The sequence below is a fragment of the Hippichthys cyanospilos genome, chromosome 18 (assembly GCF_059441005.1).
Source record: "Hippichthys cyanospilos isolate Australia breed blue-spotted pipefish chromosome 18, RoL_Hcya_1.0, whole genome shotgun sequence".
Taxonomy (NCBI): domain Eukaryota; kingdom Metazoa; phylum Chordata; class Actinopteri; order Syngnathiformes; family Syngnathidae; genus Hippichthys; species Hippichthys cyanospilos.
Genome location: NC_142386.1, coordinates 5,280,408 through 5,308,232, shown reverse-complemented (window position 1 = coordinate 5,308,232; position 27,825 = coordinate 5,280,408). Strand labels below are relative to the sequence as shown.

At 39.8% G+C, this 27,825-nt stretch overlaps 1 protein-coding gene across 1 annotated transcript; it reads left to right on the top strand.

Moving 5' to 3' along the window:
- Positions 1–24,096, top strand: gabra6b (gamma-aminobutyric acid type A receptor subunit alpha6b). The gene is made up of 10 exons (XM_088440314.1): positions 1–317; positions 419–543; positions 929–996; positions 2,684–2,904; positions 4,234–4,316; positions 4,635–4,778; positions 5,705–5,857; positions 9,658–9,935; positions 16,552–16,808; positions 21,931–24,096. The coding sequence occupies exons 1-10, from the start codon at positions 283–285 to the stop codon at positions 21,941–21,943; spliced, it is 1,377 nt and encodes a 458-aa protein (XP_088296440.1). The 5' UTR covers positions 1–282; the 3' UTR covers positions 21,944–24,096.
- The last annotated feature ends 3,729 nt before the right edge of the window (positions 24,097–27,825 follow it).

Here is a 27,825-nt window from a genome sequence, read left to right as displayed (position 1 = left end):
CGCTCTCCACTCTGCAAACTCCTCAGTGTTGTATTTTTTTCTTTATTTATTTCGCTCACAACTGAGCGGTTGAGGCTGCTAGGCGTGCGCACTGGAGAGCAAGTCAAGTCGTGCCGGACCGGACTGACGCGCCAAATCCTCGCAACTCGAACAAGAGCCGCTCACATTTTTCTTTTCTTTGAAGAAGAAGAAGAAATCATGCCTACGCATGATGATGGCATTCGCTCGTTTGTGTAGCTGACCTCGGATTTCTGTACTTGTATTTTTGAAATTGCGCAAGGCATGGCTTTGCTTTTGACGTGCGTCTTTGTATTTTGGTGAGTCGCAAACTCTCCGACTTTTACGCACGACCAGCGCGCTGTTTTCTCGCAAGGCTTGCTAAAAGATGTTTTTTGACATTTTTGCACTTGTGCTTTAGTTTCAGCGTTTGCGGTGTTTGGGGGACAACGCACAGCGAGAGCAGCATCTATTTGGATAACATCACGCGCATATTGGATAGATTACTGGACGGCTATGACAACAGGCTGCGACCTGGATTTGGAGGTATGCTTTAATACACTTTTAATCACAAATTACGCTTTGGTTGGGATTGCTTTGGTGGATAAAAGTTCAGCCAAGTTTGTGTTTCCATGCTTGTTTTGAATGCGACTTTGCTTAGTGAGAAATTTGGGCAAATATACTGCATGTGGCCATTTGTTTGAGCGTGAAAATGAAGTTAAAATGATGTGGGAGATATCCACTAGAAATAGCATGCAAAAAACGTTCAAATCCAGTGGTCTTGCACAATTAAGACTACAGTACACAGTAAACACAGTATTTACGTAAATGCATATAGGACATTAATATATAATTTGTGCATTTTTATTTTCTTCATTTTAAAAAATGTCGGTTTTCTAACATGGCAAACAAATACCGGACTGCCTTATAGGTCCAGTGACAGAAGTCAAAACGGACATCTTTGTCACCAGCTTTGGACCGGTTTCCGATGTGGAGATGGTATGTAAACAAGCATCACAAAGTTAATTTGTTCACTGCTTGTCATGCACATGCGTGTGTCGTCTTGCCCCGTCGAATGTGCGCTATTTGTTGTTTTTCTACCCTGGTAACTCAAGTCCTAGCCTTCATTATTCCAGCATTTGGGCAGATGTCATTAGTACAGCTTAGTCGGACTTTAATCTGGCTGACAATCCCCCCCCTCCACCCCCCTTCCGTTAGAGTGAGTTAGAGAGATGTGGCTGATGTTGGGATGGGATAGGCTGCTGGCTACTCTTGACATGGGATAGGCCGACTCCTATACTACTATACTATATGTCTGATAAAAATGTGATGCTGCTGTTCAGGGCTTTTCATGGAGTCTCTAAAGCCTTGGACTGCCTTGTGATGATTTTCAAGGATATATTTACAGGGACATGAAAAAAAAAAAACAGCTCTCTGGGACAGTGAGGTTACCCATTTGACCTCTAAGCATCCAGGATTGACTCTTACTTAAGACTGGCTGGCTGCAAGCTTGCGTTAATGTTTAAGGGTTTTTACTGTCCAAACTGACGAGATATAATCAAGCATGCTGGGAGAGAGTATTTTATGGGGAAACTGATGAATAAATCGGCACTGACTAGAACTATAAGTGTTGCTTGGCCTCAATAGTGTTTTTTTAAATGTGGCTTTTGGTTGCAAGGAAGTGTTTCCAATATAATTCCTGAAGTATTTAGCTAGACAAGAGGGCCAGCTCCTGGTACGATGCAGTTCAACACAAAAACAATTGAGAGAATAAAATCACTGTTAAATGTATACCTCTTTGAGCGAAACAACATGATTTCAAGAACGATTTCCATATCGCATAGGTTACAATTATACTGTATTGCGAAACCACTGCTTGTGGAGCTCTTAATTGGACAAAGAAGGAATTGAAGAATTCAGAGCCGGATTGGCCATCTGGCATACAGAGCCGATGCCCGCTGGGCTGGTGTTTTCTGCGACACATGCAGTACTATTAAATTATGATTTCCTGCATTTTTCTCAAGAAAGTGGCCCACAATAGAACGTTTTATTTTAGTAGTTAATGATCATGTCAATTATTTTTGCACCATACAAATAAGACAACCAAGCACACCTGTTTCCTTGCAAAAGTGATGAATAAAACAAGTTGAAAGTTCAATGTGACCAAGACTTAACCCTTTTTTGTGTATTTTGTCCAATCATTTGATCTTTACATCAAAGGTGTCTTAGGTCAAAAAGAAACCCAAAGACAAAAGATATTGGCCAAAAACACGTCAACTATAGTGGACAAATATGAACAGTAGGCAGGTTTCTGTTTCTCTTTAATGGTAGCTTCAAAACATGAAAAAGATAACCATCATCGTCACATACTTAAAGTATGGCATACCTGGAGTCACGGCGAATGTTACATTCGACTGCCTAGCATTTTAAAGTACGCATGTACAATCATTGTCAAGGGATGACTGAAACCTTGAAACGCATACAAACATGCCAGGTAATGTCAGCCATGGAAAAACAGTCGAATGTGAAAATTCAATACGTAAGACACATTGCCAGCAGTCTGCTCAGCAGGTTCCAAAGAAACCATGGCTCACTCCCAATCTGCCCGTCTCCGCAGGTTAGGAGAGTAGCGGCGTCACGGGAGTAGTCGTAAACAAGTCGTAAAATTTCTACCCATCCTGTCCAGGAATACACCATGGACGTGTTCTTCCGGCAAACCTGGATCGACGAGCGCTTGAAATTCGAGGGCCCCATCGAGATCCTGCGACTCAACAACCTCATGGTCAGCAAGATCTGGACGCCGGACACCTTCTTCCGCAACGGCAAGAGGTCCATCTCTCACAACATGACCACCCCCAACAAGCTGTTCCGCATCATGCAGAACGGAACCATCCTCTACACCATGAGGTAACGGCGCCGGGGCCAAGACCAGAATAGAGTGGCGGATGGAGCCCTGGATAACGCCTCAAACAAATAAAGCATCCAATAAAAGGATGCACAGACTTGCGTAAAGCCCTTCCAAAACAAAATATGTGCCATCTGATCGCAAAAACAGACTTTGGACGCCGATTCAAACAAACTGCTTTGTTCCAAAAAGAGAGATACGCTGGATGATAAAGTTCCCTCTGTGCCATGGAGGGCAGCAGCTCACATTTCCCGGGAATAATTGGAACATCTGAAAGCATAATCTACTTCTGTCAAACCCCAAACTAATGATGCGCCGCATTCTGCATCGACTTTTGAAGTCGAGTGGGCAAAAGGCACATTGGTAATACATCTGTATTTACACGTCTTGGTTCCAGACGCTTAAACGGGAAACAGCGAAACATCGTCACGACTGCTTCACACGTCTGTCGTCCTCTAAGACAGCGGTCCCCAACCGCCAGTCCGCGGCCCTGTGTTGGTTCGTGGATCAACTGATGCATGGGCTGCACTAGAATTAATTTTTTGGATTTAGGAACTGATTTACTTCATTAATATGTGCTTTGTTTGGCTTGATTTTTATTTTTCGGTGCCGCCTCTGGCCGCTGTATATATTACATTTTGCAGTGAGGAAGGACGGTGAGGTTTCAGGGTTTAGGAGCGCAGTCACTGAGCCGGTGATAAAAAGGTTGGGGACCCCTGCTCTAAGTCAATCGGGTAACACTCAACACACCGCGCACCATAAGATAACCGGCAGCGATCATATCTCAGCATCACCTTTTAATCAGACCTTTACTGACTTTGATCGGAGTTGGAGAACCGGGCTCAGATAGCGCGGATTCTAATCAGGCCTCAATCGTATTAGAAATGGAAGTGTGAGTGGAGAAATTTGTGAGAAAGCCATCATCAAAATGTAACGTTCAAAGACCTTCCTTTAAAACCTTGAGACAAAGAGTCTGAGTTCAATCTTAACCCTACAGCGTTTGCGTTAATATTTGTTTACCTCTGCGGTGTCACTCTTTTTGTCACTTTATGTTTCTGCAGCGGGATTTGCGTTTCAGCCATGAAGGTGTTTCAGGTGTTTTTCAGTGGATGTAACAAACAAATCGGATCATGGCTTTGAATAGGAATTGGGATTAAGGGCTACTGTTTAAATCCAGCCTCGGTGACTTGCGCTATGACAAAGCTTATTTTCATCGAAAGTCTTTTCAAACTCTTTGCATTGCTTTCAAAACTGCACTCAATACATCAAATGTGAATGTCAAAAAACTAACAAAAAAAAAAACTCCTATGAACTATTTTCTGTTTTACCAGATTAACCATAAACGCAGAGTGCCCAATGCGCCTGATGAACTTCCCGATGGACGGCCATGCATGCCCGCTCAAGTTTGGGAGCTGTAAGTTTTTTGTTTGAATTCTTCTTCTTGTTGTTTTCTAAAGTCTCTGTGACAGCTGGTGCCACTCTCAAATGATCACTGTGTCACTGACTAACTGACTGGCTGACAGGACACCCTTCATAGACGTCAATTTGAAAAGCGCAGCTCATTTAGGCAGCTCGAAGTCTGTCATCATTTGACACTTTTTGCAAGCTATTAATTAGCAAAAGAAAACAGCTGGGACTCATTGTTGGCACATCAGATTGCACAAAATAGGAATCTCTTGCTTCTCTTTTAAAAACAAAGTATTTCTAAGCCCACCTGATGCATTTACTGCAGATGCTTACCCTGTCAGTGAGATCATGTACACGTGGAAGAAAGGTCCTCTGTCTTCCGTCGAGGTGCCGCAGGAGTCATCCAGTCTCTTGCAGTATGACCTCATCGGTCAGAGAGTGTCAAGCGAAAGGCTAAAGTCCAACACAGGTGAGCAGAGATCCTTGTGAAGCCATTTTCGTATTGTAAGGTCAATGGAGCCGAGTACCAGATTCCCCCGGTCATGACGTGGATGTGAATCCTCCCATCAGAGAGCACGTTTACAGAGATTTTGTATGGCTTTGTATAAATCATGAAGGAAATAAAGACTAGCTTTTTTTCCCATTCATTCAGAACAACATCTGTGAGATTTGAGCTAAGGCCTTCCTCAAACGTTTCACATAAAATTGGAAACGGAATGGTCCAAAATGTCTCTGTGACCATGAATTTGATGAGCAAATATGTAACTAGGGGACAAGCCCAACTAATGATGTGATGTTCGCAAAGGAACCAAGTCTTTCGAATGGTTCTTCACTGTGTACGATGGGACTTGATTTCTCCAGAGAGGTCTTTTGGCGCTGGAGGAAAAAAAAAATCCCACGGGGACCGAGGGGAGAAAGACGGAAGGGAGGGGTAGAAGTGGATCGGGGGAGCTGCTGAAGACGAAAACAGATGAATAACAAAAAAAAAGAATTAACCTGTATGGTATTAGAAGTTAGGTGGTACTGTACGGTCCGTCACAAAACCCAGTGCGAAGGAAGTCTGTCGTAAGAGGTCAATTGAAATCCTGAGTGTTTTCATTATGAATCTTTGAAAATGCCTAAACTGTACAGTCAAGAATCCTAACGAAAGTAAACGAGGTCACAGAATCAGAGACACTTTTGGTTTAAGGATCAATTTCATGTTAACTTTGATCTTTCCGGACTTTCCGTTTCCTTACTCAAAAGCAAACAACCGGGAATACGATCGATTGACTCATGGCAGGAGCGTACTAGTAGTACATGTTTGCACGTCTCACATTTTTAGAGTCCATAGTGCAAGTAACACTGTCTTTTCCTACAAAGTGCTAATTTGCCTCCATATGTCTTCTCTCCCAGGGGAATATGTCATTATGACAGTCCATTTCCATCTGCAAAGGAAAATGGGCTTCTTCCTGATACAGACGTACATTCCGTGTATCATGACCGTGATCTTAGCTCAAGTCTCCTTCTGGATTAACAAGGAATCAGTTCCAGCTCGGACTGTATTTGGTAAGAATTTTTTTAACGTGACTTCAGATAGAGGTGTGATGTCAAAGACCAAAGGCTCCTCAAGCTTTTGAGGTGTTCTAAAAGTCGGAGCCAAGTATTTTTCAATTTTAGTTCCGGCTCCCAGAAGTGTTTCTCAAAGTATGGAAAAGTAAAAAAAAAAAAAAATCTGAATGTATCAACGCCCACAGTTTGACCTTAATGCCAGTCTCCTTCTGTAAACTTTAAGCAGGCATACTTTTCTAAGTTACCAGCAGATTCAGTCCAAAACCCAGATTGGTGCTTGAAATATAAACCTTTGTAGCTCAAGCAAACAAAGACAGACCATGATTTTTTTTTTTTTAACCTTTCTTCACTATCTCTATTCCTCCTCCACAGTGGTTGAGCTGAATTAATTGGGAATAAATGTCCTTTTTGAAATTGCTCATGCAAAGGGCTGAGAGGGGGAGGATGTTTATACTTGGCCCGCTTCTGAGCACTCACAGGTTCCGCTCGCTCACATTACATTACGCTACAGTTGCCGCCGAGCTCTAGCCTCAGGAGCAGAGCGGGCAAAAGACACCGAAGGAACAGAGAGGGAGAGAGAGCGAGGGGGGCGAGAAATAAAGACGATGGGATACAAAGCAACCAGCAAAAGATGGGAGAAGTGTATGAGAGTCTACACATTTCTATCCATTTTAATCCCAGCTGCCCTCATATTAAATCCAGAATAAGGTGGAACAGTATATGATGGTGCTATTGCATAAAATATTTGGGGGCAGGCCAGCACGCCCTCAAAATTGCAACACTTGTATCCACATCATGTTATCGCGGAAGTTTTGGGACCCTTCTGGAAAGCGGGCAATCAAGTATCAAATCACAAACATGATGGCTGGAGAAACCTTTTTTTTAACAAAAATATCTTGGTCAGAAGTCCCATTGTGGGACCAAAAATGTTGCGTACTATTTCCAGTGTTTCTCTAAAGTCTCCACACCCCCATATAATAATACCACGCGCTGAAATGGTTAAATTGATCTAATTTCTTTACATCAAAACACAATGGTTTTTGAACAGGCTTGTGCAGACCTCTGCATACATTCAAATGAAATTCAGATGCGGTTTCCGTTAAACGTTATATGCAGTGCTTCTCCTTGTAGTATGTAATGGCAGTTTTTCCGTTTTGATTATGGTATACAGTTGGTTGCAATGAATCGAACCTAAGGTCTTACAATGGCGACTGGAGTTAGACTATCATGAAAAAATTTGTTACAAGATTCTTCATTTTATTCTTTGGACTCTGCGGCGAACGACCGAACAAATGAATCATGTTGCGGCCCCTAGCCTTTAAGATCGGAGACCTCCCAGAATTAAACAAGCCGAGATCAAATGACCGGCTCGCCGCTAGGACGTCAGCGGAACCGTGGATAATGGCAGTATTGTTTCATTCTGCCTTCTTCTTCACTTGATTTGCACCTCACTAGAGTATACGTCTAAAAATGAAACCACATCTACTCCATGTCTCTAGTAGAGTAAAAATGTATTCTATGACAGGATTGGGAGTTCCTGTGAAGTCCTCGGATGTCGTGAGACTCCGCTGTTTACAATACATACGTAGAGTGAGCTGGAATATTAGGTTTTTACATTAAGTGATCTTGAAGGATGATGGTTGAATAATTTATATTCAATGGATGTTTTAGTAATCCTATCTTCAGTTGTTTGCCTTGCTTGGTACAGGCTAGAAATGTGGCCCTCTTGAGTTTTCCACAACCACAAGATGGGTTTATGAGATGTTTAAGACAGTGGCTTGCATAACCTGTTGCCCTGTGCAGCAGCGTTCCAAATTTTGGACCTTTCGTGTTTCATCTCTTTAATCAAAGCCCTTAACAGTTCAATTTTAGTCTTGCGCGGATCAAAACTTCAAAGGTTCTTCGAAAAAGTTCACGGGGTTGATTAGGGAAAGACATCCATTTGCGATTGTTTTAGTTTGTGAATTGTGGAAGGTGCATTTAATGGCTAGGAGAGATTCAAAATGGAGACGCGGAGAAGCCATAAAGCACGCGCGCAGTACATTAAGGCTATAGTATATTGTGGACTGCATCGTCAACATCCGCTCTAAAAGCTTAAAGTCCCTTGAGCAGAAGTCTTCCAGACTTAATTGAGTGCATTCTAATTTGTATCTTGCTTTTTCCCCCCACAAAAGCCCATAAACGCTCCAAGCATTTCATTGCTGTCCCGTCTTTACATCAGCAGCCCCGTCTCTCGCCCCCTCAGAATCTTTCTTTTGCCTCTCACTGTTTGCCTGGCAGCCTTTCTTAAATTCCCTTCGCCATGTTTAAGATTGAGACGGTCAGCATCGCTTGAGGAAGACGTACTGTTTTTAAAGAGCTTTCCGTCCACTGCTGAAGTGATGTCTCACAAGAGACACATTATTAAGTCACATTAGGTGCTTTCATTTCCTGGGCTGCTAATGAAATCCCAAATTCGGTAAAAGCCTGGGCAGCAGACTTCAATGACTTTTTCCCCCTTCTTACTTTCACAATGAAAGCCAATTAGACGTCTCATTTGTTAAGGGGCCTCTTAAAACGGATGTGCGGAATGTCAGCAATTTTGATTTGTCTTAATCAGGGCAGCGAACAGGCCCAACGGAGATAATGACTTGAATCCAGCTGCTATTGATGTTCACTGTAGCTGTACTCTGTCAAATTGATTTTGCAGCGTCCTTCAGATTGTTAGAGTTCTCAATGGCCACAAATTTGGCCTCACCTTTTCCATATGTTGTCATTTTACTGCATTTTAATGCATCGCAAATTGCAAATTGTATTTCATTTAAATGACTTTACTCAAAATACAACACACAATACCCTATTTGAAAATGTGAAAAAAACGTTTTTTGACATTTTGAAGCATTCAGAGTCTTAACATGAAGCTTGGTAATGAGCTAAAATGCATCCTTTTTCTACTGATAATCCTTGAGATGTTTTAAAAGCTCAACTAGAGTCCACTTGTAGTAAATCCAGTTATTTGGACATGATTTAGAAAGATACAGAACTGTCTATTATTATCCCTACAGTAAAGAATAGTGGTGGCAGCATCATGCTGTGGGGATGTTTTTAAGCAACAGGAACTGGCAGACTAATAAAAAAAAAACCCAGAATGCAGCAATATACAGCTATATCCCGGATGAAACCCTACTCCAGAGCGCTCTTGGCCTCAGTCTGGGACAAAGGTTAATTTTTCAGCAGGGCAACAACCTGAAGCACACAGGAAAGATCTCGTGGGATTGGCTTCACTTCCACTCTCTAGTTGAGGCTGTAATTGCTGCCAAAGGTGGATCAACAAAGTTTTAAGATAAAACTTTGAATACTTATTTAACTGTGATTTCTTATTTTTCTATTTTTTATGAATTCAGAAAGCAATAACATGCCAAAATGTGGAAAAAGTGAAGCGCGGTGAATACATTTGCACTGAATATCTTCAAGCTGAATGGGCTTCACCTGTATTGAGTTTGTCCTGGTCAAAAGGAATTGTCATGCAGTCTATCTTAAAAATGCATTTTGGCTTATGTGTGGTCATCACTCTCAATAGCTGTCTTGTTTGCATTCACCTGCATTATTGTGGTTGTCACAGTGCGGGCAGTGCATGGGATATCATGTTTTGGAAGGATTAGCTTCCCTTGAAGTGACATTTTGGCACACCATCATGAACTGAAACGCCACCTGGTCTGTAATTCTGGTGATTTACGGAGGCAGAGCATTAGAGGGAGAATCTCTTATATGCGTGCAACACAGTAACTTGAAGATTTTTTTTTTCTTTTCTTACGCAGGTATCACCACCGTGTTGACCATGACCACGCTAAGTATCAGCGCGCGCCACTCCCTCCCGAAAGTCTCCTACGCCACAGCAATGGATTGGTTCATCGCCGTTTGCTTTGCCTTCGTCTTCTCCGCCCTCATTGAATTTGCGGCTGTCAACTACTTCTCCACGCTACAAGCCAACCGGGAGCTACGCAAGGCGGCGGCCATGAAGGCGGCGGCTCAAGAGGCCGCAGCTGCAGCTGCCGCCCCTGCTGCCAGCGCAGGAAATGATGGAGAGGTCTCCTCAGTAAGTGTCTCACATGTCAAAAAGACTTCAGAAATGATCCGTGTCCCATATTATACTCTTACACTTTTTGCATGCATTTGAAATGATTAAAAACAATTGGTAGGTTTTAAACATGTTTAGCATCAGAAATGCAAAGTAAGGTTTACGCTAACAGTGTTGTAGTTCTTGAGATAGGTCATGGTCTCGCACCCGGTCTTAGGTGTTGTTGTTACTAAGTCTCGTCTTGGTTAGTTGGTCAAAGTTAAGGTGATGGTTAGAGATCGCTACCTTAACCGAGTCGCTTGTTCAGCAAATCATTTGATTGGCTGACTGGTAGGCCAGTTGTTCACTTGCTAGATCTGTCGGTAAATATCACATAACCAAATTGAATTCCATAGACTCTCTGGAGAAGTGTCATTAAGGAAGAAATAAAGAAAAAAAAAGATATATAACTGCGTGGAATCATGCTGAGGGTGATTTCCAACCTCAGAGGACTGACAGTAGGTGGTTAGCTTAAAAGCTTATTAGCTAGATGATTAGGTAACATTAAAGCTTTCAGGTTGGTAACAGTTTTATGCTTGAAAATCTAAATAATTGGAGCGTGTTTTTTTTTTTTTTTAATTTCATTTTAGCTCTCAGGTTACTGACTTTGAAAAGCTAGAGAATGATATGGGAGCTAGATTGAGACTATAACTTGCACTCTAATTATATATATACATATTGTACAACAAATATTGATGTAAACCTTGAATAGAAAAAGTATGGTCATAAATGAAAATCTGTGACAGAATGAAGCAGCAATAAATAAAGCACTATGTAGCCTGGGAACATAGAATTTTGGATTCAACACCAAAGAAAAAAGTCCACTTACATGGAGATTTAGAGAAATCAGTTCAAATTTACTGATGGAGTTAAAATTGAAAGACAATTGAAAAAGGTATGCAAAAAAGTCAGACTACGCAAATTAATCATCGATTAATTTTATCATCAGCTGTCAATTAACCTCCACGCTTCTAATTTTCAGTATCCAAATTGCTCATCTTGGTAAAGCTCCTGTACTAGATCTCACTGAATTGTGCAGGCATAGCCAACACACCTCCACCTCATTCATAAGAAATTCATTTTAACCTTGCAGCACGAGCATGCGGAACTTGGCCCCAACCGACGAGAAAGTTCAAAATTTCTCCACGTTTCTTTCCCGATTGACTCCGCTCTTTATGCGTGTCTTCATTCCACCGGTCACTTCATTTATTTCCCCCTCATACGCTGGCCACGCATGCACTTAAAGCCTGCCATCTCTACTTCATCCATTTCCACTCAGGAGCGAGCTTCCCTTTATAATCTGCCGCACACCCTCAAACGCATATACACGCTTGCTTCTATATGCACTCGCTGGCTTAATCTGGAGTATTATGCATCCCACATCCATACAACGCACTCATCCATTTCTAAAGTGACTTATCTATTCATCTAGCCTGAGTATCCATCCTCCTCTCCTCGCTGGGTGCCCTGTTACTGTGTGATCACCATAGAGAGTGACATGAGGAGACAGCCAGTAGTCAACGCCGGGAATGACGCTGGCCAGGATTATGTAAGAGCCATAGATTAAGGGAATATCCAACGGGACGCGAAGGGAGGGCCGGCCTGATATACAGTACGGTGGAAGTGCGCGGGGAAACTAGCAGGGGTTTGTTTTTGTGTGCTGTGCGTAAGAGAGTTGCACTGAAAAGCGCTGAGTGGGTGGGAGGGAGGCTTCATAGAAAATGACTGCTTTCACCAAAATATGTAGGAGGGCAATGAAAAGAAAGCAAGAAAAATAGCATGCGGCCACGGGTGGAAATAGCCGTCGTCCCGTCACGATTTTTAACGTGACGGCTTGTTATGGCTGCAAGGCATCGCCGTCGCAGGAAATGCGTGGTTATTTTTTTTGACGAGGAACAGGTAATGCTAGATAATTAAGGCGAAAGGATCTTGTTAAAAGTTTTGGGGAAAGTGTGTGAGAGTCGGTGGCTTATTTTCAAGATGAATTCTTAGACAGGGAAGAGCGAGACGTGTTTGGTCCAAACACAGGGGAAGAAAAATACAATTAAAAACACTCCAAAGGGGTCTGACCATTTCTCTTTATCAGAGCTGTCCAAACGTGGTCCTCGAGGGCCGGTACTCTGGTTACTTTGTGAGTGTGTTTCCACTGGTTAAAACCAAATATTGGATTTGGATTATACACATTTCGGAGATGTTTGCTCGACCCCGGGTTTGTACGTAAATGGAGCATAGGGTCTTCTCCAGAATAAATGTATATATGTATGGATCGGGCCGATGCCACTGAACATTTTGATGAGTAAGTAAAAATATATTTATATTTGACGATCTTATGACCCTTTCAAAGTCAGTCCAAGTTAGGTGCTGGTGAAAAATACCAGGACGCCCAGAGGTTGAACATCATCAGCAAGGTTTTACAGGATCATAAATGTGCCCGTCGTAGGTCGGAATGTAAAAACTTTGCATGCGGCTTGTTGCTAGGCAATATGCAAAGGAAAGAAGCAATTCTTGGTGGAAGTGAAAATACACACTGATTGTGCTGATCTAGGGAAATATTTTTAGGACTGAGCCATGGTAGACAGAGAGTGTGGGGATATGGGCGGCTTTGATGGATAGTAGCATTTCATTCTGGGAGAAGAAAAAAAAAAAAAAAGGAAAGCAGGCCACTTTTGGTGGTTGCATTTGAAGGAGTCTTCAAATTGGAACAGCCTTTATTCTGATGTCAGTGATGTTGAAAAAAGGATAGTGGCGGGACTTAAATTGGGACACCACTTGGAAAAAAAAAAACATCTCAGTTTTTAAGTAATGAAACAGAAGAACTCATAATCATCATAAAATGGTAAAACTCCAAAACCAGCCTCTTCTTTAGTCTCGGAAAAAAACTGATATTTGCAACTCCCCGCGCCCTCTAACAAGCACGGCTTTTTTGGATGAAAAAATAGACTTCAGACACAGTGCTCTCTGATTTAATAAACTTTAACAATGCTAGAAGATTGCGTATCATCATCTATTTTCTTTCTGGCTTGTTTGGTGGACAGGTGTGTAACACAATTTAGGGCTCAGTTTCATGTTCCAATTAATTTGCTTGTAATTTGAAAACACAAATGTACTGTTACTTTCACAGCATCATAACATTTTCTATTCAACTTAAAATTCAGCAATTTAACAACAATCATATTTTTGTGGTTGCCGTTTGCAGTGGTGGTGACGTAGCCGCACTGCATCATATTGAGAGCCGATTCTAATAAATTACCCTGTTTATGAAGCTAAATAAGGTGGGAAAATGTTCTGTATAAAGCTACTGATGTGGCCGTTTAGCGCATATACTCTAGTGCATTCATTTCCAAACAATAACAAAATCATAAATACTGCGTTAGGACTGCTCCATTGTCAGTAAAGACTTAAAAAAGCAACTATTTACATATCCTGTACATAAATGTAACTTTCCACAAGCGTGTTAACACCCACTGGCCACCCACTCAGATGACCTCCCATCAACTCATTCCCAAATCGCACATATTGGCAATGTACGGCTACTGTAACCTTATTTGGCAAACACCTACACGTACACTGTCTCATACAAAACATTTACATATCGATTGAAACCACCTCCGCACATACAGTACACATACCCAAACAATATATCCACTTGTCCAATAGTAAGCGACCATCTGTGCCATGTCAGTGCGCGAGTGTGTACAAGCACGCGCTTGTGTGTGTAAAAAATATAGAGCAGCGGATAAAGAGGAGCGCATCCCACTGGGATTCGACCAGCAAGAAGCCAACCAAGCCAGTGTGTCATTATCAGAAAAAGCTTTTCTATGGGATCTGTTGCCATGTATAGTACACACACGCACACACACACACACACACCATGTGGCGGAATTGATGAAGAGGCTGATGATGGCACAAAACCATCCTGTGGCACCCAAAAATAAATAACCAAATGTTCATTGCAAAATAGGGCTCCCAGGCAAACGCAATGGAAGAACAAAATAGCAAAATTGCTAAGTTGGAACATGAGGCGAATTTTTGCTAAGCAATGTTTTAGTCCCTCCTTTTGTAAAACATTTATTATTATGAATAAAAGATTTCACAGGGGGCATATCATTAAAAAAAAAAAATCTGAAAAAAAAGACACACTACACCAGTGCTTCTCAAATAGTGGGGGGGGGGGCAACCCTGGGGGGGTCGAGGGCGCAAGTAAAGTATTTGATAGTGCAGTACCTAAGATATTTGAACATGTCTGTACTTTACACGCCTATATTTATTTGATGGCTTACTTGTTAAAATGGACGTTACATTGTACAGATCTCGTTTGATTAATTCGGATCTTGGGGAGATTTTTTTTGTACATGTTTGATAATTGACAACATTCAGAGAGGAAAAATAGTCCATGTTTAGTGCAGTTTGATATTTTTAACATCCATCATTCAGTCTTTTTTTTAAATTTTTTTATCAGCATTTTTTAGCTGTGTGGCCATGCAGAGTGGTGGATATATTTATTTTTCTTTTTTGATAGAACATGTTTGCTGCATAGCAGGTGACTTCGACAGAGTCCATCTCTTGCTGTTTCTATTGAGATGTATTTTTTGTGAAATGGATGACAGGCAAAGAAAAAAGGGAGGACAGAATTCATATTGAATTTTTATCTTTCTTTTTTGGAAGACAGGCTACTAATTGCCTATCCCTGAGCTAAAGCATCCTCAACGCTTCGATGAAAAAGACTCCGCAGAATCAAGAAAAATAGTGGTCTACATTGAAAAAAAAGATGTAAAATACCGATGTGATATAAAGGCGGCTATAACAAAATATTGATATTTATTTTTTTATTTTTTGCTCCGATGTTATCATAAGATGGCGAGTGGACTGGGATAATCTGGTAGCTCAGTGTTTGTTCTATTTCTGGGCCACTGCAGGTAAAGATTCAGTGCTGTTTTCTTTGGATTACTGCGCTGGCTCTCACACCGACTCTATCTGCTGGTAACATGGTGTTTTTTGACCCAATTCCCAGAAGTACTTTGGGTTTTCTCTCCCAGCGAGTCGAGCACGGTTTGCTCAAAGTTGATGATAACCACGTGTCGATATGCACCAATCTGCTTGGATTTCGAAACCCCCAAAAATGTTGACATGTCCCTGAGAAATAAACAAACATCATTTATTCCCTTTGTTGAGCTTCTTGTCTGCTGCCGATTAATATTTTAGGCAAAGTTTCTCCATCCACACATGCATGGAATCAGCCCAAAAGTGGTCTGAATAAGGCATTAACGTCATTAAGGATGTGCTTTGGCTTTCAAGTTTTCTTTTGAGTCGCTCACAATTTCAAATACGTTATTCATATTTGAACTAATAATAAAAGTGTTGTTGCAGTGATGCGTCTTTCAGTTTACGTGTATAACAATTATACTTGGAAATCATTTTAAAAAATCTGTTGTTAGGTTTTTATGATGATTACAACTAAAATTGGCACACTCAATTCAAAAAGGCAATTTTATTCTGGCATGTGCGCCTTTTTTTCCTCCACTCCGCATCCTCCAGTTGAGCAAAAATTCACTGATTAGCTGTAGCAATGCTAGTAAAAAGAGCTGATTAAAATTGGGCTCATCTACAGCTGCAAACACTGCGGTGAGAGGTGTATGCAGCTCCCAATAGGACAATATTAACCCTTTGCTCATTTCAACACCGGCATTTCACATCAAAGGGAAAGCTTGAGAGAAGACACCAAGGAGCTGAAATCCCACCCAGATGTTGACATGTCAAAGTTCAACATGGCGCGTTAAAATGCTTATGTCGAAAAGACATGCCAAAATACTGCACAAAGGTTAAAAAAAATGCAAACAGAAAGCTAGAATATTAGGAAGTCAGAGGATTAGGGCTGGCATTTTTCTTAAAGGGATAGTACAATTATTTAAACAATTTCAACAGAATAAGTTAATATTTTTTCTACATGTAATTGGATCATTTTTTTCAGGTACAGCTAATCACTTGAAAAAACACATTCTTCTCAACTGAAAATGATATCATATATACTCAGGGCTCAGGTAACAACCAATTACGGCCTAGCTTGCGAACGTCACATGACAACAGCCAGGTGAGCCGTGATTGGTCATTACCTTTGTGCTGAGCACTTGCCAATTTTTGTCGACAGCAAGTGCAAACATGTATTTTAAAGGCGTCAATTATAAATAAAGAATAACTTAAAAATGTATTATTTACGGAAAAAATAACTTCCAAGAGCTGAAAACGGCTAAAAAGGTTTAGTATCCCTTTAACCTTGTAACCGGGGGCATACCGTTGTATGTTCGAGTTCATTTTATTTCAAAGATCATAACTATTCCACCTTAAGTGTCTCAATTACAAACATGAACATATATTTATTTGAAAAGAAAACCGGGTTCCTATAGTGCTTGAAAAACTGCTATCAGTTTTAGATTCCATCCCCACAAATTAGTTACAAGCATCCGACCCAACTCAACAAAAACTGCGTTCCCCGGCGGTACGTGTGAGAACAAAAGCCCAGCGCAGTTTCTATTATTAATGCTTTCATGTTACATCACGCTAGACTTCCTTGAATGTGAATTCCCATCTTTTCTCCAAGGCGGATGCCAGCAACGTATTGAAGAAGAGGATGAATTCGGCGCCACTGTTTGAGCGGCCGGCCAAGACGTTCCCCAACCCGCCCGTCAGCGCCCAGGCCTTCCTGCAGCAAGGCTCCGCCGTGCCGGCCAACAACGTCCTGACCGGCACCAGCATCATCGACAAATACTCTCGCATCCTCTTCCCGCTTTCCTTCGGCGCCTTCAACTTGGTCTACTGGATTGTGTATCTCACTAAGGACACCATGGAGATGACCAGGTGAACACATTGCATGCTTGCTATTTTCACCAAATGCTGCTTTGTCAGAGGTGCTCGGAATTTTTTTATGGAACTCGCACTCGCTACTTTATTCGAAGCCCGCATGCATACAAGTGACATGTTTCATTCGCCGTCATGTTTCTTCCAAGCATGCATTGTCTTCACCTGGGAGCTGAATTTATTATTCAGCAGCCGCACAATACTCCTACGCTTTCATCGCTAATTAGTCACCATATGGCTTTTTAGAAACAAGCCTGAAGAGTGGTCACAGCTACGCAGTGATGAATGTTATTTCCATACAAGAAAAAAAAAAAAAAAACAGGCCAACACCGGTGGGCTCTATATTTGTTATTCAGTGTTTTGCTGGGGCTTGCAGCCAGGAGGTGAATTTGCTTTTACATGTACAACCACTTTACATGGAAAAAGGCCACATAACACAACATGTATGAAAGAAACATTTAGCTGCACAATAGCGTGGCTATAAACGGACGTCCGACAGTGTGAGGATGCAAACCACTTCCATGTTCCTTGAGGATACTACAAGATGATAGGATGGCTTTATTTTTTTTAAACAAATACCGCGACATATTTTCCATTTGTTGGCTCATTCTTTTATTATCAAGCCAATTTTAGTGAATTTTGAGAAGTGGTTGCAAACTGTGGTTAAGAGTACTTCAGGGGATTTGTAAGATTATTTCTTTTCAAATTGAGTGCAAATTAATTTGAATATGAAGCAACTTACAGCAAAACTGTCTTATTGTGACTCTGTTGCGAAACGATGTATGCCTTTAATATGTACATGCACATTGGTGATGCCATTTTTCAGGCAGATGAGCCAGAAATAAAACATAGAAAATATGCTTAGGAATATCATTACATATGGTTAATAAATGTGACAAGGAATACACAGAACCCTGTTGTAAGTTTTTTTTATACATCCTAAAATGCTCCGTGATGACTAAGGATGGGAATCAAAAATTGGTTCTTGTTGAGAATCGGTTCTCAGTGTTTCAATTCCTCGGGATCGTTTGCTATTGTTGCTAACGATTCTCTTATCAATGCCAGTCAGGACGTATGACATCACCACACAAGGTGCGTTACACAACCAGGCCTTCAGTGATGTCCTACTCGAATAAATACTCATAAAACCATTTTTATGATACCACGGCTGGAGGATTTTCTTGTTTGAGGAGCGTGTGCATGTGAACCTACATTCAGTCAATACCGGCACATTGAGAAAATGCAAAGGGAGCGTCGAAAGGATAAAAAGGTGATAAAAGAGCCGGCGGCCCAGAGGTGATAGCTTCAAGTCCCCGGAGGTGCTAGAGGCACTAAGCGGACCAGCCAATCCAAAGCAGCGCTGTGCACCCGCTTGACATCATGATCGATTGCGCTTGGATTATCTTCACAGCAAACGTCAGGGTGTTTAACATGAAATAAATATCAAACACTTTGCTTTTCCTTTTGATGGAGATTATTTTGAATTTACTAATTGGTGAGAGAGAGCGAGAGGGGGAGGGAGAGAGAGAGAGAGAGAGAGGAAGTTTCAGTTGCTTATTTAAACATATAATGCAATACAGAATTAATTATAACCAATAGTGAATTAAAAACATAGATTAGATCAAAACTAGACAGGAAGTATGTGGTGTTTATCTCATTTGTAATCAACACTCGTGCAAAATTATCTACGCTAATTACCGTAGCGCTAATCACGTGGATGGGTTAAATGCAGAAATCAAATCTTACAATGGGTGTCGAAATTAATTCACAGCGGTTGGTATCTGTTAATTAATTTGGAATCCGCCTCGTTTGTCATCACCGACCACATCCTTAGGAACAGCAAACAAAATTCTGCCTCTTATTCAGGTGCCAGCTCCCTTTGCTAAAAATTTACAAAAATCTTTACTTTATATTCTCACAAGACTCAGTTTATTTACTAACGTCCGTTGTCGTGTTAATTTTGCCCAAGCGAGACAGCAAAGTTAACTGCATCCCACACTAACCCATCAGGCAATTAATATTATTGTATATTATAAATTTTGAAAACTATACCATATTTTCCACACTATAAGGCGGACCTAAAAGCCTTCAATTTTATCAAAAGCTGACACTTTATAATCCGGTGCCTTATGCAGTGCATAAACCAAGTTTTCATTATTGGGGGAATTAAAACAATAAAACAGCTTGAATTCTTTAATTTTCACCTCTGCATTGGTTATGGTTTTTTTTCCACAATAAAATTTTTTAAAACCCCTTGTTTGAAATTATTTAGATATGCTAAATATTTGCCAAACGTTTTTGTAAAAGAAAACATGATTTGACAAAAAAAAATAACTATGCAATTAATTCTGAAACTGTTTTTAAACAATAAAATATATTTGAAGATTTTAGTTGCACTTTGATGAAAAAAATAAGTTTAATATTTAATTAAATCATAATAATATTCTTTAAACTCTTGGCATTGATCCAAAGAATCTTTGAATGTAATCAAGAGGTATTTTTTCCTTCCATTCTTCAAATCATACTTTCCACAAATCAATTTTATTCTTAATTTCTGATTGAAATTTTCAATTGGCTGTTTTGTTAAGAGGTATTTTTTCCCCATTCTTCAGATACTACTTTCCACAAAACGTGTTTATTCTTAATTTGTATTTGCAAAGTTTAATTGACTCTGATTGTTTTGTTGACATTCCCTTTGTTGACATCTCCCTCTAGTGGATGCATAACGCAACCCCAGCCACTACTGTAGCTTCTATTCTATGCGCCTTATAATGAGGAGTGTCCTGTATTTGAAAACAGTTTTAAAATAAGCCATTCATTGAAGGTATGCCTTAAAATCCACCTTATAGTGTGGGAAACATGCTAATAATATAAGCAATATAATAATACATATACAATATAATACAAATACACATAAAAAGAATATGAGTGAATAAGTAGACTGTGTTTCAGGAGGATAAAGTTAAAGTTAAGATGCGTCCATCTAGTCCACTGTTGCATTTTCTTGACACTGTTGAGCCTCTGACCCTAACATGCATCCACCTTAACCTCTTGCATTAAGTACAAGCGGACTAAAAGCATGCCCCCCCCCCCCCCCCCCCCCGCCCCCCATCTTTCTTTTTGTATGTTTGCCTCTATTAGCGCATGCCCTCCTGCAGGGATGATCTGGACCAGAAGAGTCCCGTCTGTTTGTGTGAGAGTGTGTGCAGGTGGATTTATGTATGCGTGCGTGTGTTTGTGTGTGCGTGTGCGCCTAGCCCTACTTGCGGGGATAAAGGCAAACAAGTGTGTAAATGTGCCATGGCAGCAGAAGAAGCGCTGAGTTACTGGAGGCTACTTTCATGAATAGCGCCATTCAGAGGGGCGGACGTGAAGGAAACAAATTTGTTGAAAACACTTCCTTCCATGAGGGGCCGCAGCTGGTGGATGCGCTGGTGGCTGGATCTCGTGTGTGTGTGTGCACACGCGTGTGTGTGCGCGCGTCCTCTTTATTGCCCATCAGTGCCAAGCTTGAGAAGAAGAAAAAAAAACACTTCCTTGTCGTTGCTCGTAAATCAAACTCACTAAATGCCGCTTCCAAGTCCATTCTTCTTTTTTTTCCGAGTGTGGAGTCCAAGCCATAACGTGGCTGTAATGATCATTCCATTACAGGCCAGCAAGGGGGATGCACAGCGGCGATAACCAATCTATCATTTCCCCTCGGCCACGCGGGCCCCGAGGGAATCCGCGCGTCCTCCCGGCCGTCACTTGTTCTGTTCTCATGTGTGTGTTTGCGTGCGTTTTTCACGCATGGTTGTATTTCTCACGAGCGCTCTTCAAGCGTGGAACGGACGACTTTGGCTATTTAGAAAAAGAGTCCTTTTTCACTTGACTTCTAATTTGACAATATCAAAAGGATTTACTGTATAATTATGGCACATCTTTATTTTTAATTAAATCCTGCAAGAGGTTCAGAAAAATCAAATTACGATTTATGCTGTCATTTTTAGTTTTTAATGATGTTATTTTTTTTTTCGATTTATTTCTATTTGACCTGTTGACGAAAGACTGGTTTGCTCCTTTGGGATTTGTTCCAGTTTGGAACGTACGTACTGCAATTAGTTATAGACATGCGGCGATACATTAAAATGAATTTTCACTGGTAAAATATAGCAACCTTTGTCATTGCGAAAATATCTTCCACTCTTATACAAAATTCTAGGTAAGTTTAACCACACTGTGTCCAATAAACAACACAACTGAAAGTATAAAGAAAGAAAAAAAAACGATTTTTGCCGGCAGCCATATGAGATAGGCGAGTGAAAATGTCTCTCGGCGATGTCAGCTTCCTCCTGCTCTGACATGTCAAAAGGAGGAAAAGGAGAAAGGAGGAGGAGGTGTGAGCTACACACCACAAGTTTTCAGACAAACTTTCCAGAAAGCGAGGCTGGCAGCGGTGGAACTGACAAAATTTTAAATTTGAGATTTTGGCCTGTAATGAGCAAGGGGCTGTTACATCATTGGAAAGAAGCCAGCTTGCGCTGGCACATGTGGCTGATGGGGATGGTGGAGTAGGTGTTGCCTGGCACACTCGGGAAACTTGAATTATTCAAGCTGAAAAGTTTTCTGAGACAATACTGGAAAAGCAGTACGACTTTCAGTTTTGGATACGCATTCATAACATGAGAAAATGTGCTAAATGCACCTGTGTGTCAAAACACTATAGATATAGATATATATTATTTTCTTAATTTCCTTTTGTTTGTCTTTTATATGCTTCATTTTGTATGTCTTTTATATTTCGTAATATGAATAACAAAAACCTGTAAAGAAGTGACCAAATCTTGAGGTTTCACTGTATTTGATCAATTATAATAATAGATTCCTCCATGGTTGTCATATTTTTTTTTTCAGCAAAGCGAGTGACGTCACAGATCGGGTTTTGTTTACATTGTTCATATTACATTGTTTTTACAAATATTGGCCAATGTATCGCGATACGTATCGCAATCCGCTTTCGCTGTATCGCGATATATTGCAATCCGCTTGCGCTGTATCGCGATATATCGCAATACACTTTGAAGAAACAACACCCGGCGCTAATTATAACATAACGGTTTAACATACTCAATTTGTTTTCCAGGGACAGCATCTGAACCGGGAGAACGTGGACAACACACAGAAGCAACTCCATAGACACATAAAGACGCATACAAGAGTGTGATCTAATGATAACACCGGTCTCATCAACCGTCCGTTGTGTGTGTGTGTGTGATGCATGGAGAGAAATTCTCTAACGACGCGTCAGCGCATTGTACGTCCTTTTTAAGTTTGCTTCCAAATGAGGAAAAAAAAGTGTCTTTAGAGTAGATGCTATTGCCAATGTAAGCCTTGTGAACAAAGGCTTCATCTACTGTTTGTCTACCTTGGGATATTCAAAACGTCTTGATCCAGATCAGATGGGATTGACTGATGTTCGCTGGCTGAGGAGCAGCAGGCTCTGCTTAACTTTTGTCATGCATGTTCAGACTCACTATACTCATAATCACACTTTCACCTCCCCTTGTCTTTTATTCATTTGATTTTTAGCCGAAATGAGTGTACTTCACGCGATGGGCTGACTTATCCTCTCCAATTATCACATCACACTCCATCACATCATTTTCCCCGTGTGGCTGCGAGTAAAGAGGGCATGAGGGAACATCTTCAAAATAAAACATTTTCAAGTGGCGTGCTACCACGGATACTTTGCACAAATGTGAAATGACGGCATTTCGTCTTTTCCTCTTTTGGGGAGGACACTTAACTTTTTGGGGTTTCAAGTACAAAATGGGAACGAGAAAACCTGGATTTAACTCATGAAATGGGCAGTAATCATCCAACTGGCTAATTACTGCAGGGCATGGTGCTTAACCCCTATATATATATATATATATATATATATATATATATATATATATATATATATATATATATTACAACGGCAACCCAGATACGGGCCGCAATAGAAATTTGACCGCTAGCGGCCAACTTGTAAGCCTTTCAATGAATTTGATGATTGGCTTAGCCTGGACTTCCATAATGGTAAAGTCTTTAATAGTCATAATACTGTAATTATGACATAGTATTCCTATTTCAATGTTATAAATATACAGCGCAGTTAAAGCATTTTTACATGTTTCGTACATAAAGGGGCGTATGTTCCCTTCCCCAAAAATCCGACATGAATGGATAAAGCTGATGCATTTTGAGGGGTTGAAAGTAAATATATATATTTATATTTGATGTTGTTATGACCCTTTCAAAGTCAGGCCAAGTTGGGTGATAATAAGGCCAGTTTAGTGAAAAACACACAAGGGTTAAAGGTATTAATTGTACATGAAAAATATAGTTATCAAAGTGAATATGTGCAAGAATATTAAGTTGCTACGGCTGAAAATACGTTTAACTCTCCTTTTCACGTAAGACAATAAAGTCCTGTGATTGACAAGGAAAAAGGCGCAGGCTTGAGCATGCCAGGAACTAAACAGCATAAGTGGGATCATACATGGACGGATGGATATATTACAATAAATACGTTTTGCCTTATGAAATGTCTTAAAATACGATATGAATTTATTTTTATGAAGTGCTTTTCATGGATATGTAATGTTAGCATTCCATTGCGTAAAACATTAAAACTTGGCAGAAAAGGAATCCCCAGTGGGCAGGAAGAAATAATCCTAACAAACGAGGCTGAAGGTCACTGAAATCGACAAATCACGCGGGTACAAAACCGAGCGCGGAATTGAACCCCAAACATATCTTTGACTTATCTGGTTTGTCATTGTCATTTTTTGCAATCATTTTCTGTTTCCATCTAAATGGATTCCAGCCAATGGAAGACGGAAGGGATAGTTCTGCCAGCCAATCAAAAGACAGCATCATGTCTCACCCCGCCCTCCACAAGCGAACAAAAAGCAAAGAACTTTTTTTGCAATGGACACGTGATGCGCATTTTGACATGGCTCCGAAATTTGATGCCCCCAAAAACGTAGACCACCTGAATATCCTCAAGGATCTCTTTTTTTTAATATTTATTTATTTATTGTATATTTATTTCTACCTGCAAATGCATGCATTCAAACCAAAATGGGAATTTTGGGGGATGTGCTTTACACACTGTCTAACAACTACTGTGGATGAAAATAAATGTTGCAACCTTGCAGGAATTGATCAAAATGAAACCACGGTGAATGCATGCTGTCATCTTGAGGGGCTGCAATTGTATAACATTAATAAAGACTTCTATTAAAGATGTCAAATGAAACAGTGCAGATCGCAGTTCATACATTAAGACTTCTTTGTTTCCAAGCAACAGCGCATGTTACACTTGAGAAAATGATGATTGTCATTCCTCCTTGAAAAAAAAACAGCTAATTATCACACTTTTTTTTTTTTCGTGAGGTAAAACGTGTTCGCCAGCTACTTAATTAAGAAGACGGCTTCTGGCTTCTTGTTCTCATTTAACGACCAGCGAAAAATAGAAAGCTCAACCCAGAATCATCAATTATCCCGAATGTCAAAACACGTTCATTAGTAATCCACTTGGGTGGATTATGCAGCGTTTACGGCTAAGCGCTAACATGTTTTGTTTTCTAAATGTGCGCTGCCTCGTCACATCCGTCATCCTGTTTTACTTTTCTCCTTTTAACTTGGGCTACTTTTCAAATGACAACTATAAAACCGTGTCCTAAAAAATATGCGCGTACAGTATGACTGCTTATTAACTCATTCAATCCCAAAGATGGATTTATTTATTTATTTTCTATAAGGATAAATATATATTTAAATAAAAATCTAATCGGGTAAATTAGTATCTGGTACTGAATGTCAGAAATTTTTAAAGGCTTATAAATATCTCTTTGGGATTGAATGAGTTAAACGCTTGTGTATAAGGCCTTCAAAAGTTTGGAAACACCCATTAAAAATTCCACAACTATTATCGCCATTAGGGGAAAAAATGGTGAAAAACGGACAAAAAACTAAAGTTAATCAAAACGGGATTTGTTTTTTAATTCCTATTCTTCAGTCAATCACGGCTCACCTGCATGTGCCAACAAACTCACAGGTCATTTGAAAAAAAAATCTAAATTTTATTCATTAGGTTGAATTTGTGATGTCATTTTATTATTATTCTATGATCGGTTTTAGTAGTGTATTGGTGATTTGATTCAATACTTTATACAATTAAGTATGATGTAAATAGTAAATCTTGGTTTATAGTAACATACACACATGTACATTTGTCATAACGGTTAATAACACATATATTTCTAATTGTTATAATTACATATTTAACTCATTAACTACCAGTGACTATAGAAGCCAAAGATCCCTTTTAGCTGGGCTGGCAGGGAATTATTTAAATGATCATGAAAATGATTTTGAATAACATCTTATTTGCAATACAAGTGATATTGATTATTATTTGAATTAGATTTTTTCTTTCATATTTTAAGTGAAATAGTTATGCAATATGCAGTGCAACCTCTGCATCTTTGCCATAGCCACTCATTATGTGTAATAGTTCTGACATTTAAAAAAAAAAACATCCAATACTAACGATGCAGTCATGTTTAAAAAGCATTTGACTTCTCCTCAAAGGGAATTCTTCTCCAGTGTACTGGCCAGCTTGGGGGCGGGGCTAAGGCAATATTTCAGACAGCTTGTCTTCCTAATGCTAATGGATGCTGTGGGCGCAGTGACCTTCCATCTCCAGCAAAACAAAACTTCAGAAAAACAATCAGAAGAAGAGAGAACTGTGTGTACTGGATTTACTGTATGTGAGCATGTGTGTGTGTGTTTTTTATTTATTTTTTTCCCCTATTTGGAGGAATACTAGGTATGCCTCCAATTTAGGGACTAGCTCACTTGCACGAACATCAAACCTTTTTATACTTGCAAAAACAAATAATTGCTCCAGAAGAAATTTGAATACCATCTTTGAATAATCATCACTCTCTGCCACGGAATCACAATTATAATATTGATTTTGTCACTTTGGGTTTTCTAGTCTAGAAAATGAATCGTGGATTAATGACATTTTGCATGAACATATGTCTCAGTAATTGCAATTTTTAATTAAAATGGAACTCTGTTGGATCATTCGCTGCACTCCGAAAACTGCCTTGGAATTTTTACGCTGGAAGACTATCAAAGGTGTGTAATCACATTACTTTTACTTGAGTATGTAAAGAAGAAACATTACTTTTACTCCATTACACTGAGCTGCTTTCCATCCTCTACTCTTTCTTTTATTCATCAATTATTTTTGCTCACCCGGAGGAAGTTTTAATCTATCTTAGTGGGCGGCCATTTTGCCACTTGCTTTCAATTAAAAATGACATCACAGTTGCTCACACCTCGGCTCACGAAAGTCTCACGGCCAAAATCAGAAAACAGGTGAGTCACGATTGGGCATGATCATAATTAGTCACAGAATTGGTAGAGATGTTAGTTTTTACTTTTGAGTCCTATATTTCTAAAGTAAAAGTACTTTTACTTGAGGGCAAAATTACTACCTTCCACATCTCCGGTCACCTGTATCTGTGTCACGCTGTATGCTTTTGTACTCCAGGCAGCTCCATTTATTTCCAGCAGCATTGGAAAAACAATTTGTGGTCCCTGTTGAATGAACATTTCCCCTACAAGAATCTTCAACAAAGTCAACATTATGTTGCTGACAAAGAAAATTGTTGCAATGGTTTTAAGAATTACTGTTCCCATGGGGTTTCTGAGAGTTACAGAGGAGAAAAACATTTACTTTGGATGGACGGATGGATTGACAGATAGAATAGATATTCAAGAGTTGTATTGTCCCATGCATATTAATACCACACAATATAATTTGTATTCTATTCACTTCCCCAAGAAAACTGCATTCCATAATCAAGTAAATAATAAAGTAGGCAATAAAACAAAAACAAACAAATATAGATAGATAGATAGATAGATAGATAGATAGATAGATAGATAGATAGATAGATAGATAGATAGATAGATAGATAGATAGATAGATAGATAGATAGATAGATAGATAGATAGATAGATAGATAGATAGATAGATAGATAGATAGATAGATAGATAGATAGATAGATGGATAGATATTCAAGAGTTTTATTGTCCCATGCATATTAATACCACACAATATAATTCGTATTCTATTCACTTCCCCAAGAAAACTGCATTCCATAATGAAGTAAATAATAAAGTAGGCAATAAAATAAAAACAAAAAAAGATAGAGAGATAGAGAGATAGATAGAGAGATGGATGGAGATAGATAGATAGAGATAGATAGATAGATAGATAGATAGATAGATAGATAGATAGATAGATAGATAGATAGATAGATAGATAGATAGACAGATAGACAGATAGACAGATAGACAGATAGACAGATAGATAGATAGATAGATAGATAGATAGATAGATAGATAGATAGATAGATAGATGGATGGATGGATGGATGGATGGATGGATGGATGGATGGATGGATGGATGGATGGATGGAAGGGAGTTCAATTACTAACTGTATTTGCTCTTCGCTGTCCACGGCCCCCATGAGTAATGGTTTAGTGTAATTTCGATTCTCTTTTCGGTTTCTGTCATGACAGAACCCCATCGATTACAGACTAAACAGAGGCTCGTTCCATATGCGGCACAATCCATCAAGTATACAATATCGGTGTCAGTAAAATAAGAAAAATGATGATATTGACACATGGATGATGATATATTATTCACTGCCAGACCTCCTGGATAGCAAGGATATTCGATAACTATTTAATACACTTTAGCACAAATATTGCCGTTGTAGTGCCTTGTTCTTATGTAATAAATATAATACAGTTAGTCCAACACAACACTGTAAGGAGGCAGCTACAAGTGCAAAAACACACACACTCACACACACATTGAAGAGCAAATTGAGAACTTGAGTGGTTTTATTCACTCAACATATTGCGCTTCAATCCAATTGAACTCTGCTTATTTGA

Coding starts and splice junctions, on each gene's coding strand:
- gabra6b (XM_088440314.1), top strand. CDS start 283: ATGGCTTTGCTTTTGACGTGCGTCTTTGTATTTTG. Junction 318..418: donor ACGTGCGTCTTTGTATTTTG/GTGAGTCGCAAA, acceptor CTTGTGCTTTAG/TTTCAGCGTTTGCGGTGTTT. Junction 997..2,683: donor CGGTTTCCGATGTGGAGATG/GTATGTAAACAA, acceptor CATCCTGTCCAG/GAATACACCATGGACGTGTT.